The sequence below is a fragment of the Pelodiscus sinensis genome, chromosome 22, assembly GCF_052426305.1.
Source record: "Pelodiscus sinensis isolate ZL-2025 chromosome 22, ASM5242630v1, whole genome shotgun sequence".
Lineage (NCBI taxonomy): Eukaryota > Metazoa > Chordata > Testudines > Trionychidae > Pelodiscus > Pelodiscus sinensis.
Genome location: NC_143073.1, coordinates 19,555,825 through 19,571,307, shown reverse-complemented (window position 1 = coordinate 19,571,307; position 15,483 = coordinate 19,555,825). Strand labels below are relative to the sequence as shown.

At 48.7% G+C, this 15,483-nt stretch overlaps 1 protein-coding gene across 1 annotated transcript in view; it reads right to left on the bottom strand.

Annotated features, from left to right (window-relative positions):
- LOC102446821 (IgGFc-binding protein-like) overlaps window positions 1-15,483 on the bottom strand; it is a 66,756-nt gene that overhangs the window by 23,774 nt on the left and 27,499 nt on the right. Inside the window, exons 14-16 of the mRNA XM_089772726.1 lie at window positions 13,523-14,196; window positions 9,490-10,126; window positions 4,372-4,685 (exon numbers count right to left, since the gene is read on the bottom strand). Of these exons, the coding sequence (XP_089628852.1) occupies window positions 4,372-4,685; window positions 9,490-10,126; window positions 13,523-14,196 (1,625 nt within the window). The remainder of the gene's footprint in view (window positions 1-4,371; window positions 4,686-9,489; window positions 10,127-13,522; window positions 14,197-15,483) is intronic.

Below are 15,483 nucleotides of genomic sequence, written 5' to 3'. Positions count from 1 at the left end.
TGTGTTGAGAAGCAACTCATTCTAGAACTTGTATGGTCCCAGAAGCTAGCAAGCACACAACTAATGAAGAATAACAGGCAAGACAGTTATTGCTTACCGCATTGGATTGCTTCTCCCCAGTTTCCTATCGCCACGCCGTGAATGGCACACAGCTCTTCATACGACTCGACTGCTGCACACAGCATGCGATTGCCCTGGCCATACTGGCAGAGGTCGTAGACACAGGACTCGTAGTAGGGGGCTGGGCTCTCGTGCCAGTGACACTCAGCAAACGGCCCGGTGCGATTCGTTAATAAGCCACATGCTTGCTCAACCCTGGACACTTCGGGACAGGACCCAGTGAAGCCGGTGTCATTCCTACACCTGTTACATGACAACAGTGCCACGGCTGCTCATCAAGAGATCAAGGCATACACAAGCACAGAGGCCAATTCCTGGCAATGGCCCTGGGCTGAGTGGGGCAGTGACTCAGCTGTGATACGGGGGAGTTCACTCTCCCGGGAAAGGGGGGAGGGAGAGGAGAGCTGTGCCTTTATGGAAGTTTCCCTAACACCTGCTGTTCCAGATCCACAGCACAGCTGGCAGGGCTCAAAGAGAAATTGGGGCTTCTGCTACAAAGTGCACTTGCGCTGCAGGGGGAGCTGGTGAGAGCCTGGTGACTGCAAATCCTCTGGCAGCAAGGGGGCATTTTCCAAAACAACTTGCATCACCTTTCTAAGCAGACAAGGCATGGGAATGGGAACAAATGCTGTTCTCTGCAGTTCTGTGAAAGGTGATGTCCTCTGCAGGAGAATGCTGTGCCTGGCACAAGAGGGCAGCAGACATGTCTGGCAGAGGGTAGATGAGAGGTGCACTTATAATCCAGAGCACAAAATGCAGCCTGTAGAATGGTTGTACTGGTTCAGACCAATGGGCCATCTAGCCATGGATCCTTTCTAAGAGGGCTGGGTGCCAGATGCTTCAGAGAGAGTGAAAAGAACAGGGAAACTATCTCATGATCCCCTGTTGTCCAGTCCCAGTGCCTGGCAGTTGGAGGTTTAGGGACACACAGAACATGCAGTTGATCATTTTGACTAAATAGAGAGTCCTGTGTGGACACATAATTTGTATCCGCACCTGCATCCAGAGCCACTAAATTGAGCTGCGGATAGCTGCATCCACATCCACTGAGGTGGGGACCTGTGGATATAAAGTGGACATCTGCAAGTTTGCAGGATTCTAGATACAAAATTGGTATGTGCATCTGCATTGATATCTGCTAAAATGAACCAGGGATATCTCCATCCACATTTGCAGGGTTCTAACTAAAAAGCCTTCAATGGACTATCCATCAGGAACTTATCTATTTTTTTTTTGCAATCCAATAACTAGTTCTGCAGCACCTTAGGGTATGTTTACACTAGCCCCCTAGTTCGAACTAGGGAGGTTAATGTAGGCATTCGAAGTTGCAAATGAAGCCCGAGATTTAAATAGCCCGGGCTTCATTTGCATCTTCCCGGGTGCCGCCATTTTTAAATCCCCCTTAGTCCGAACTCTGTGCCCGTGGCTACACGCGGCACGGAGTAGGTAGTTCGAATTAGGATCTCGTTCCCTAGAGGGCTAGTGTAGACATACCCTTAGAGACTAACAAAAAATGTAGATGGTGTCAAGAGCTTCAGCTGTCAGATAAAGAAGTGGTTTGTGCCCACGAAAGCTCATGATACCATCTTACATGTTGTGTTAGTCTCTAAGGTGCTGCAGAACTATTTGTTGTTTTTTTAGTATTTTTAAGTTACAGACGAATATGGCTACCCCTCCAAGGACATGTCTACACGGCAATGTTATTTCAGAAAAACTGACATTATTTTAAAATAAAAAAATTCAAGTGTACACAGCAAGCCGTTATTTCAAAATAATGTCGAGCTGGAGAACTTCTTACTCCAGCCCCTGTAACCCTCGTTTCATGAGGAGCAAGGGAAGGTCGAAGGAAGCATGTTTTTCCTTCGACTTCTTGCAGTATAGATAGGGCCAAAAGCCGAACTAAGCTATTTCAACTTCAGCTATGCAATTGACATAGCTCAAGTTGTGAATCTTCATTTGACTTTTGCCCTGCTATGAAGACATACCCTGAGACTTTTTTCAATTCATTTATTACTTCTGGCCTTCACAACAACCCCTGCCAATGAGTTCCACAGCTGATAGCATGTTGTGTGAAAAAATTCCTTCTTTGCTTTGTTTTAAATCTGAAACATTAATATCATCAGGTGAGCCCTGGCTCTTGTGTTACATGAACCTGGGCTAGATAACACATCCCTATTCATTTTCTCTGACTCAGTCATAGTGTTCATATTCCCTTTTAGTGCTCTCTTTTCTAAACTAAACAATCCCTGTCTTTCTAATCTCCTTGTGGATACAGCCCTAATCGTAATCATTTTCATTGCCATTCTCTGGACTGTTTCTAGGGTAACATTAAATCTTCTGTGCTTCAACAAGAATTCTTTAAATTGTTGTCAGGTAAAAATATTGTCACTCTGCATGAAGAACAATGAGTTGAGTATAAACAAAGATCAATAATTTATGGGAAACAGCATGTGTTCTATGGTTGCCAGATGGGAATGGAAGGAGAGAGGCTGCCAAACCGAAACAGGCAGTAGCCGAGAGCAACGGTGTAGAGAGGAGAAGGGCTGTGGCCACGGAAACAGGTGCTCAGAGAAAAGAAGGGACCATGAAGAGATAACACACACACCTCGGTGGGCTGATGTCAGAGGTCCAGGCATTTCCGAATTCTGCATCATCCCGGGCTGTCTCTCCACTGGGCAGGACTTTATCATCCCTGCGGACGCCATTGAAGTTCCCACACATGCCGCACAACTTTTCTCGATACTCCGGGCCCACGCGGACAAACAAGGCATGGCGACCATTAAACTGGATCTCCACGTTGGCGTCTGCTCTCAGAATCACCATGTTCCTCACCCTGGTGAGATTGGCCACGTGACCCAGCTGGGCTGGTATGAGGGTCTTTGTCCCATTAACCTGAAACAGGAAGGGAGGTGATCTGGAAGGGGGAGTACCTCCTGGGGAGGTAATAAAAACTATTCCCAAGGGTTACAGAGGGGCATTTCCACTGCAGCATTCCAGCGCTAAACCCACATGGAAGCTGCTGTGTTGTCTGAGGAGACAAATCTATAACCTAGAGCTCCCCAAAGGACACAAGAAGAGGAGCACAGCACAGTTTGTGCACTGCATCTGTTTCCAGGACTGTAATCTCACATGCTGGCTTGAGTGCTGCAGTGGCTAGTGCAGTGTATTAAACTGTGGTCTACAGTACACTGGTGTGCCGCAAGGCAGTCAGAGGTGTGCCGTGGAGAACAACAGAATTCAAAACAGCCTCCCTTAAACTTTTCTACCAATCTTTCCCCCCCCCCCCCCCACACACACCTTTTTTTTCCCCTCAACAAAAAAATCCTTGCTGTTCCTCATAAAAAAACAAATTGTTTGGTATTCCTTGGTCTTAAAAAGTTTAAGAAACACTGGGCTAGCGAGTGTACAGTGGAAGCAATGTACCCTCAGTCGGGGGCAGGGGAAGCAACGTCCCCTCAGTCTATCCCTGGCATCTCTCTGTGCAGTGTAGCTCGTCTGGCCAGTGTGCTGGGTGCGATGCCCAGGCTATACATACATGCCTCAACCAGTCTGTCTACCATGCTGAATCCCTCCTCCATGCAGACAGCACACACAGCAGCAGGAGCAGGAGCAGGAGCCAAAGGTTGACAAGTCTGGAGGGGGCACATAGTTCGAGGGAGAGATGCTCCCAGGACAATTCCAACTGAAGTTCTGCTTCTCCTTGGACAAACGACCTTAACAAACACCACTCCCACCCTCTGCCTTGTAGTAGGGGAGGCACTAAAGGGGCTGGCCGCTAGGGGCTGGTGTGAGAGCTGGGTGGGAAGGGTTCAAGTTTTCAGTCTGCCACAGACTGTGTGACCTTGGGCAAGTCCTTTAAGATCAGATTTCCAGCAAGTGCACCAGCTCTAAAGAAGCAGAGAAACACTGCTGGGGTTTTCAGAAGCACCATGGTGTTTTTGATTAAACACACTACTAGCATCCTTAGCCAACCTCAATATCTTGAAAATCCAGCCCTTGGTCTCTCTGGTGCTGATGCTGAAAGGCATGGCTAACTCTCACATAGGAGCTGGTAATATGTGCCTCGATTTCCCCACATGTAAAATGGGGATAATAGTACTGCCTTGCCTCAAAGGAGGCTTGGGAAGATAAAGAATTTCAAGAAGGTGAGGTGCTTGGATGCTATGGTGATGGGAGCCTGTGAGAGATGATAGTTGTGTCTGTTTCTTCTTTGTCCTTTCTACAAACAAAGGGTCAAAGAACTCAGCTCACCAGTACATCTTTGCCTCGCTCGAGAACAACATGGGAATTAAAATCACCAGTTTTGAGCCAAAGTTCTACTCGGTAAATGAAGGAGACCCAGGGATTCCGGAAATTCCTGTTCGCAGCCACCACGCGGAAGGAGAAGTCGAGGGAGGAGTTGCAGGTGTGGGAGATCTCGTAGGCGCATGTGCCCTGGAAATGTGCCACAGCCCCATCGAAAGTGAAGTAGTGAGGGTCCCCTGTCACCGTGCAGGTTGTCAGCTGGCTCTGACAGCCCAGCTTCCCATCCTTCACAGCACATCGCTGGCCGGGGCTGCAGCTGGCTGGGACACACCGGAAAGCGGAAGAGGAGTCACAGCTGCACCTTTGGGTGCAATCAGCGAGCCAGAGAAAATCCCCAACCTGGCATAAAGAGAGTGAGAGGAGGACATGGCCATTGTCATCCTCCCAAAATGTCACAAAAACAAACCACAGGAGCACATGGGATAGGAGACAACACAAAAGGGAACAGGAGACAGGACTCATTAACTCTGGGCCCGGGCTCTGAGACTTGAAAGCATCTGCAGGGAGGAAGGCACTTAAGCAAACAGAGCTGTCTGATTGTTTCTTAAGTGTTCTCTGGCCTGTCTCTACTTGTTGACTCTTGTATTATATTTAAGTTCTGAGCTGTTTCAGTCAGAGACTGTTTCTTTGTTCTGTGTGTACTTCACGGGTGACCTCCTGCATGACAAAGCTGCTGGGTGCAACCAGAATACACAGGATAACAACAGAAATAAAAAGAAAGCGATAGGGAGAGAAAGAAAGCACAGGCTTGACTTGTTAGTTGGAAACATATGCTGCAGGGCACAAGGGTTAGCTAAAGATGAGACTTGTTGGGTATGTCTACTAGGGATGTAATAGTGTAATCAATTAATTGATTAACTGATAAGCAAAATCCATAAGGTTAATTCTATAGAGTACAGGCATTCTCCCCACCCCCCCCTCCCAGTACATTTTTTAGCAGGCTGGCCAGCAGCCCTACTCAGCCCTGGCCTGTGCCAGGTCCAGGACCTCCCCCCACTGCCACTCTGCTTTTAAAATGTATTAGCAACCAGGCAGGCAGGCTGGCTCATTTCTGGCTTGCGCCAAGTGGGGGAGCTCAGACCACCCTCAGACAGGGCCAACTGACACCCTATGCTGCTGCCTCTGTATCAGGCGGCTGGTCCACAAGGGGAGCTGGTTTTTAAACTGGCTCCCTTCATGGACTAGCTCCCTCCTGGCATCCTGCACTGCTGCCTCTGATAGAGAGGCAGCACCATGGGGTGGCAAGGGGCTCCCCAGGAATGGGGCTGGAGCGCACTGGCTGCCAGCCCCACCCCCAGGGACTATAGAATAGTTAACTGGTTAACTGATAAGAATTCATGAGGTTAATCAACTATTCAATTAACCGATATTTAGCATCCCTAATGTCTACACTACCAAGTTTTGTTGACAAAAATTATGTTGACCTCCAATGGACACCTTGTCCTGTCCTCCTCTACTTCCCTTTACTGCCTCTTGTTCCTTGGGTTACTTTCCCTGGGTATGTCTACACTACCCCGCTAGTTCGAACTAGCGGGGTAATGTAGGCATACCGCACTTGCTAATGAAGCCCGGGATTTGAATTTCCCGGGCTTCATTAGCATAAGCGGGGAGCCGCCATTTTTAAATCCCCGCTGCTTCGAACCCCGTGTAGCGCGGCTACACGGGGCTCAAACTAGGTAGTTCGGACTAGGGTCCTATTCCGAACTACCGTTACTCCTCGTGAAACGAGGTGTACCGGTAGTTCGGAATAGGCACCCTAGTCCGAACTACCTAGTTCGAGCCCCATGTAGCCGCGCTACACGGGGTTCGAAGCAGCGGGGATTTAAAAATGGCGGCTCCCCGCTTATGCTAATGAAGCCCGGGAAATTCAAATCCCGGGCTTCATTAGCAAGTGCGGTATGCCTACATTACCCTCCTAGTTCGAACTAGCGGGGTAGTGTAGACATACCCCCTGTGACTCTCACACCTCCTGGCCCTCGTAGCAAGAGCAGCAGCCTGGCAGGTATCAGGCTGGAGACTCCCTCTCTAGCCCCCCTGAGTCTGCCTAGCACTGCTCTTCCAAAGGTGGTTCTCTGGGAACCAGGTACTGCTCCTTCCCTGGTCAGGGTCTAAGGCTATGTCTAGATTGCAAAGAAAAGTCAGAAAAAGATACGCAAATTGCCAACGGTATATCTTTTTCCGTGGGGGTTTTTTTTTTGGAAGAGGCTTTTCTGAAATTTGGCTCATCTACTCGGGGCCAAATGTGGGAAAAACCTCCTCTTTCAGAACATCCCTTCTTCCTCATGCAATGAGGAATGCAGGGATGCCGAAAGAACATGGCCACTTTTTCAGAAACGCTTTCCCTGAACATAGCCTGTTTATTCTCTGCTGAGCAGCTTCTTTTCTACAGGGCTGCCTCAGCAAGCCACCCTCTGACTAGCTCTTTTAAAGCTTTTCCTTGATTGGCCAGGACTCTGCAGGCTTCCTCCTGCCTGCTTTAACCGCTTCCCAGCAGTGTGGAGCAGTCACCCCACCCCAGTATCGCACAGTGTAATGCTGTGGGAAGGCAGAGCTGATCCTTGCGCATCTTGGGATTCCCTCCAAATTCTCCCACAGCCTCTTCAGCTGTTGGGAGCAGCATCATTAGTAGTTCTGTGAGCTTGCCATGCTGAGGAACGTCAAAGTGGCACAACAGCCTGTCCCGTTCTCCCTGCAGCAGCCTGCCTGCCACTGTGTTCCTAGTGCAGGACTGACCAGGAGCACTTTCTTGGCTCCCCAACTGGAACAGTTCTCTCAGCTGTCAGGTACTTTCTAGAGCTTTGAAAGCGGCAGGGGGGGGGGGGGGGGAGGGATGCTTGCCTGCAGGGCAGCAAAGATCACAAAGCACTGAGCAGTGCCATTGAGGGATACTGGCAGAAATCAGTTCTGTCGACAAAACAAACAGCAGAGTCCACACTGGCTCTTTGCCAACAATAAAAAGAGGGAAAAAGAAAAAAGTCTCTTGTAGGACTGGAAATTGTGTGTCACCAAAACTGGGTGTTTTTTCTGACAATAGTCACATTACAGTGTGAATGCTCTCACTTGTCGCCAAAAGGCAGTTTTTGGTGACAAAGCTTGGTAGTGAAGATCCTTGACTGGGAAAAAATGAGGTTTCATTCTATAGTTGCCCACAGAGCCACCTTTCCTCAGCACTGCCATGGAATCATAGCATCATAGGCCACGTTTATGCTGTGCAATACATTTGATTTAAGATGTGCAACTCCACCTTAAATTGAATTTCTGCAGTGTCCTCACTGTGGAAGGTCAATGGGACAAACTCTCCTGTTGACTTCCCTTCCCTCCTCATGACCTCATGACATACCAGGGTTGACAGGGTTCAATCAGAGTTCAATGTAGTGGGTCCTTACTAGACCCTCTGAATTGAACCTTGGAAGATTGATCTCCAAAGTGTTGATCTTCCCATACGTGCAGACGGGGCCATAGAAGATTAAGACTGGAAGGAGTAATCAAGTCCAATCCCCTGCTCAAAGCAGGACCAACCTCAACTAACTCATCCCAGCCTTGGCTTTGTCCAGAGAAGGAAGTTACAACTTACCCTGTAGTAGTGTCCTTCATGCTCACAGCCACAGTTCTCTGGTGGGACACACTGTTCCCCGCTCCACCAGTACCCGTCAGTGCAAAAACACCCTTCTGAGCACAGGGAGCTGCACAGATGCTGAGGCCAGGAGCCGGCACACAAGTTCCTGCAGGGATGCTCACACAACTCGTAGTGGCTGCTCTCTGGGCACCCAGGTTCTGGGATAGGAGAGGGAGTTCTCATATGAATACAGTGGAAACACGTGTGGTGCCTGAAATTGTCCTTGAACCCCATAGCAGCAAGGCCCCACCCAGTGCCTTACTTTAATTTAAAACATTTCACACTGGTGTAGAAGGTTAGAGGATTTGACAGTGCATTACACGACACTTAGCAGCCCCAAACAGAGGGAAAAGACAGCAGAGCAGCAACTGATCCTAGCCAGGCTGCCTCCAAGAAATCAGCAGGTAGACAAAAGGAGACCGCAAGCCCTGGGCTGATATACAATTTAAGCTAAGGGTTTGCAGATGAATTAAAGGGAGCCAGTTAGGAGAAACCTGGGACCCCTAGAGAAACTGCACCAGGAGCAGGGGTCAGATCCCTACTCCACACACTAGAGGAAGCAAAATAAACACCTAATCTTTTGCCAACAGAAACACTGGGAATGATTTCACTATAGTGATCACTTTGTAAGGAAAAGCTTTTAAAGCAGCGAGGGACAGGAGGGCTCACTAGCCCTACCATCAGGAGGGAAGTCTGAGTCTGTCTCCATTTGTGACACACCCCGGGCTGGGCGTTTCAGGTCTGTCAGTCTGAGAAGCATTAGTTATTCAGAGAACTGGAACAAAAAGGGATTTCTTTCCATGGAAAAATCCAATTTTGTTAGGCAAGAATTAAAAAATATTTCAGTCTCTCATGGGAATGGTACTTCAGTAAGTCCTGGTTCCATTCTCCTCTCTTGGTCAGCTCACTGGTCAGATTACATCTCCCATGCTGCACTCTTTCCCCTTCTTGGGGAGGGGAGGAATAGTGCACGGTAGGTTCCCTGGACAAAGCGCTCAGGGGAGATGTGGTCCAGCAGCTTTTCTAAACCAGAGTCTGTTTAATTAAAATGAAAGATTGTTCTGTGGAAACCAAAACTTTTTCATGAAAATCTTCATTTTGGTGAAAGACACATTTTCCATCTCTACCCCGCTTTGATGGAACATTTTCGACCAACCCCGATTGTTAGCTTATCTGAACAACTGATTTATAAAGTAAGGCTCGGGTTCCCTTGACCTGACACCAGCAGATGGGCACCTCCACTGCAAATAATGAGAACCCAGCACTGATGGGGCTGCAGCCCTACTCAGAGCTCAGGGTCGATCCTTGAACTGGGTAGATCTGGGAAATCTTCCATAGAAGACAGAGGATGGTTTCTCTGAGGGCTCTGGGATCCCTTTCACTGATGATTATGAGGACCTGGGTTTCAGCCAGACATGAGCAGTTTCTGCCAATGATGAGAGACTATCATTTTACCTCAGAGTATGACAAGGAAAGCCAGCCCACCAGCAGCACACAGTCCAATAGCAGAGCAGCCTTACCACAAAAAGCCTCGCTCCTCCAAGGGGAGATGGTGATGTTGGCTCTCTGGCAGGCGGCTGCGTATGTCTGAATGGACTCGCATAGGGCACTGCCAGCCCCTCCTGACACACACAGGTCAAAGATGCAATCAGACAGATAGGGGCCTGGCTCAACCTGGGAGTGGCAGGAGGAGAACGGCCCGTCAGGATCCTGGATCACCCAGCACTGGGACTTGGACTGCACCAGACTCTCCTCATCTTCACACACAGGGCAGGAATCGCGGCAGCCATCGTCACAGCCAGGGACAGCCTCCGACTTCCAGTCTGCAGCGAAGTGGAAGGCGTCCTTCCCTATGGAGCCGTTATGGGTCACAAAGTCGTCTTGAGCGGCTCCATTGAAGTTCCCACACAGGCCGCAGGTCTGGCCTCGGTACTCTGGGGGCAGGCTGACAAAGAGGCTGTGGGCCAGGTCGTAGCTCACGTTCAGCCCAGAGTCGGCTTGCACAACCGTATGAAACCCAGCCTGATAAACGAGGATTCCGCTTCTCTGGAGATGCACTGGAAGACTCAGAGTCATCCCGTTAACCTGAGTGAGGGCAAACAGCACCAAAGAGATCAACATAGGAAATTTCCTATTCATAGACAGGGACATTTTGAACATCTAGTCTGATCTCCAACAGGATCCAGGCCAGACAGCTTCCCTCAGCGGAGGGAATTATTCTTCTCTACCACATAAACGACACCAGCAAGCCTGATACCTACCATGATGACTTTTGGGCAATGTTTTTAGGGTCCATCTCAGTATATCTCAGTTTACCCACTGACTGATTTTTACCCACTCTGTGGATAGGGGTTCAACTGCTTTCCATGGAAAGGAAGGATGTCTTTGGGTCAGGTGGGCTGCCTCAACTGGACTCTCATGCTGTCCAGATCTGAATGGGCTCAACACATATTAATGGAGAGCCCTGCATTGACAGAGCTAGGAGAGAGCCAGGGACATTAACATCTAACAACTGAAGGCCCAGAACAAGTGAGCACCCAAACTCTTTGCAGGGGAGCAGACTAAGGCCACAGCTACACTTGTGAAGAGACTCTAAACCAAGGGTACAGACATCTCCAGTCAACTTCATTGTTCCCCCTCCCATGAGAGGAGATAGCTCCTCCCCATAGCACTGTTACACTGGCGCTTACATCAGTGTAGCATGGGAGTAATTCACACCCCAGAGCGATGCAATTTATACTGAAGTGAGTTGCAATTTCGACAAGCCCCAAGCAGGAGAAGGAAAGAATGTAGCACCACTCACCACAGGGAGCCTCTGAGAAGGACAAAGAAGCAAAGATGGAGACAGACTCAAGGAGCTGGGAAACAGGACAGCTGCAAGTTTTTTGCATTGCTCTCTGAGGAGGAGTCTGATTATGGAAGCAACCTAGCTGTTTGTGACAAAGCTAAGGCCTGTGAGAGAAAGGGGGAGGAGGGGCAGGTATTCTGGTCAAGGGGCTACACATCTTTCCCAGAGGTACTACCTACACTGGTTTGACCTCTTCTCCCCCCCCCTTGAAGAACAGAGCTAAATAGGCTTAATTAGAAGCCGTTTTCTGATGTTAATGGTGGCAGAGCCCTGTTTGTGACTGGGGGAGTTACAATACCAGGAGCTGGAATCACTTGGGAGAGGCAGCATTGCTGCCCAGCCTGTGGAAGAGATGCATATTCCTAAGAGACTGATGTGCAGCAGTCGCAGCCAAGGGTGGGATGGCCGCAGATGGTGATTGCCAGCTGGCAGCAGCAGGGAGTGCCACGAGCAGTTAGCAGGGTGGTATCAGTGAACAACTGAGAGGGGCTGTAGCAGAGAGCTGAGTAAGTGAAGGGGACTTTTGGGCTGCTGGACTTAAGTACCTGAGGGGAAAAGGACAACCTCCATGGGCTGGGACTGTTACTCATGGGTCATGTTTATGAACCCCATTTGGGGTGTTTTCCCAAATTAATGACAAGTTACTTTCCTCCCCTTTCACTAAAAGTGTCTTTTCTACACTCAGACTCTGTGCCTGCAAGTGGGGGAGCATTGCCTTTCGGGGTGCTGTCTGAGTTCCCCAAGCCACGGGGTAGGAGCTTGATATGGTTCTGTGATGGATCGATGGAAAAGAACCCCAGGTATTGAACCCAGCCCTGGCTGGTGCTGGGTTTAACAGGCAGAAAGGATATAAGTGTAACACAAATTGCAAAACAAGCAAACCCTATTCTGGGATGTATTACCAGGACTGGTTGTAAGGAAGGTATTAGAGGTCATTCTTGAGCTCTACTCCACATTGCTTAGGTGGATTATTATGTCCAGTTCTGGGTGCCACATTTCTGGAAAGCTGTGAACAATTGAAGAAAATCCAAAGAAAAGTCTAGAATCTAGGAGAGAAGATTGATAATGCTGGGTTTGGTTAGTCTGAAGAAGCAAAGACTGAGAGGGGACATGATGACAGTTTTCAAATATAAAAAAGTTGTTACAAGGAGGATGGAGAAAAATTGTTCTTCTTAACCTCTAAGGATAGGACATGAACCAATAGGCTTAATTGCAGCAAGGAGGTGGGGGAGGGGCAGGGAAGAAAGTGGGTTAGGCTGGACATTAGGAAAAACTTCTTAACTATCAGGGGGTATGCCTACACTACCCTCCTAGTTCGAACTAGCGGGGTAATGTAGGCATACCGCACTTGCAAATGAAGCCCGGGATTTGAATTTCCCGGGCTTCATTTGCATAAGCGGGGAGCCGCCATTTTTAAAACCCCACTGGTTCGAACCCCGTGCAGCGCGGCTACACGGGGCTCGAACTAGGTAGTTCGAACTAGGCTTCCTATTCCGAACTACCGGTACACCTCGTTCCACCTCGAGGTGTACCGGTAGTTCAGAATAGGAAGCCTAGTTCGAACTACCTAGTTTGTGCCCCGTGTAGCCGTGCTGCACGGGGTTCAAACCAGCGGGGTTTTAAAAATGGCGGCTCCCCGCTTATGCAAATGAAGCCCGGGAAATTCAAATCCCGGGCTTCATTTGCAAGTGCGGTATGCCTACATTACCCCGCTAGTTCGAACTAGGAGGGTAGTGTAGACATACCCAGGGTGGTTAACCACTGAAATAAATAGCCTTGGGAGGCTATGGAATCTCCATCATTGGGAGATTTTTAAGAGCAGGTTGGACAAACACCTGTCAAGGACAGTACTCTATATAACAGTCCTGTCATGAGTTCAGGGAATTGGATCAGATCAGTGTTTCTCAACCTTTTTTTTTTAATAAAGCACCCCTTTTAAAAATATATAAATTACTCCCAGTACCTACAGTTTTCAGACACAAAAATGTTTTTTCTACCATTGCAACACATTTGTTTAAACAATTTAATGATATCAGGGCAGGTAATGACATTTTTGGGTGTAAAAAGTACAAAAATAATAAGGCGTTGTAAACTTAAAACAAAAATTCAGTTTTCTCCAAATTTCAGTTGTGCTTTGTACCTCCCAGACTTCTCTCGAGTACCCCAAGGGTACTCGGACCACTGGTTCAGGAACACTGGATTAGACGATCTCTCAAGATCCCTTCTAATCCTATGATTCTATGAGTAATGTGCCCATAAAGTCTATAATGTACAAATGTGAACATGGGTGAGGATTTTGGGGAGAAACTTACTACAGCCGCACCCCGACTTACGGCCACGGCCACTTATGACCATCCACACTTATGACCAAAGCGGTCGTAAATGCGGAGCCAAGCTACGAACGGCGAGCCGCGCTTACGAACACCACGGTCGCATGTAACTCTATGGGATCCAAGTTACGAACAGTTTGAGTTATAGACCAAGTGTTGGTCCGTAACTCGTTCGTAACTCGGAGAGCGGCTGTATGAGCTGATTTGCATCTCAACTTTAAACCCATACTGTCCCCCTAACTGAGGATTTTAGTTGTAGCCACCTTTAAAGTGGACTAGTAGAGAACAAGGATTGGTTTATTGGGGAAGGTAGGAAATAATGTGGGAAATATTTTTCCAATATAAGTTCTTTAAGTCAATACTTTCCCAGGGAATTACCTGGACTGTCCCGTGCTGACTCCTCTGCAGGTGGATCTCAACTCCGCTCACAAGGACAAACACCTCCGACGTCACAGCCACAGGGACATGGGGCAGGTTTTCATTCTTCACTTCCACTCTGAAGAAGGGCAAGGACTTTGATGCCGCACACAGTTCAGCAAAGACATATCTGCAGGTGCCCTGGAAGTCGTAGCGCTTGCCGTCAAATGTAGTGTAGTGGGGCAGCCCAGACGCCCAGCAGATGCCGTTGGTTCTCTCGTGGCAGCCATAAACCCCCCGGCGAGTGCCACAGGATTCCCCGGGAGCACAGGCAGCGCTGGAGCACTGGACAGCGTGGGAGGAGCCATTGCACCTGCACAATCTCTGGCAATTTTCTCCTTCCCAGAAGCTTTCCCCCGCCAGGTGATATCTGCCATTGTGGGTGCAGCCGCACTGCTCCCGAGGCACGCAGTCAGTGCCACTCAGCACAAAGCCAGGGTCACACTGGCACCCTTCTTGGCATGCAGTCCGGCAGCGGGAGGGCACAGCTGGGTGGGCACAAGAGGCCGGGCAGGAAGGTCCACAGAGCTCATAGTGGCTGTTGGGGGGGCAGATTAACTCTGAAAGGGACATGAAGAACCGTGGTTAGAAATACAGAAGGGATACTACAGGAATCCTCCCAGGCAGGAAATGCAGGACAAAGAATGAAAATGGGGATTACAGGAAAGACTGTAATAAAACAGAGCAGGGCAAAAAAAAAAAATGGTTATGCGCTTTCTGATAACATCTTTGGGATGTGTTCTCCACATCTATTTTAATTGAGCATGTGCACGGTGGCCAGAAGATTTTCCTATAGCAATGCCCATAGGATCAGCCTGGGCACCACCTGGAGTCACACCTCCATGGTGCCCAATATAGTGCCCTGTCCACCTGTCCCCTCCTCAGTTCCTTCTCACCAGCTACTTCCACAGAAAGGAAGGAGTGCCGGGATTGGAAGAAACATGAACAACACATCTCAAAGAACAACAGTTACAAGAAGGTACATAATTGTTCCTTCTTCGGGTATGTCTAGACTACATGGCTCTGTCGACAGAGCCATGTAGATTAGTTTACTTGAAAAAGGGAAATGAAGCGGTGATTTAAATAAATCAAAATGGCCATCGCGCTGTGCTGATCAGCTGTTTGTCGGCACAGCGCGGCAGTCTAGATGGGGATCTGCCGACCCCAGAACCCTTTGTTGGCAGATCCTGTAAGCTTCGTTTCGTCAATGGAGCCATGTAGTCTAGACACATCCTGTGAGTGCCTGTTCGTGTGTATTCTAATTAGGTGATTCACAAGGAAAAGGCTAGGAGATGGGGTCAGCACAACCACCGATTTAACACCGAGTATCCAAAATGAGGCATTGTCCCTGGCTCTCTGAGTAATCGCGTAATTGAGCAGGGGTGAATGCATTTACAGAGAACATTGTATCCGCCCTATAGATTTCTTGAGTGGGAACTTGGGCTAGAAAGGCATCAGAAGAAGCCCATGTCCTATCAGAATGTGTGTGATTGGAGGTGCAGGAACACTCGCTAATTTGTAGCACTCTCAGATTTGGGACGTAATCCATAAAGATATACATTGGGCAGACACCTGCTGATCTGTCTCAGATTGCCACACAAATCTGTACTGATTTACAGATTGGATTTGTTCTCTCAATATAAAAGGCCAGAGTACATCAAGGGAATGCAACTTCTGTTCCCTGGGAGCAGACTGGCTACGTCTAGACTGGCCCCTTCTTCGGAAGAGGCATGCTAATTTCTAACTTTGGAATAGGGAAATCCGCGGGGGATTTAAATATCCCCCGCGGGTTTTAAATAAACATGGCCGCCGCTTTTTTTCCGGCTTGGGGAAAAGCCGGAAAAGAG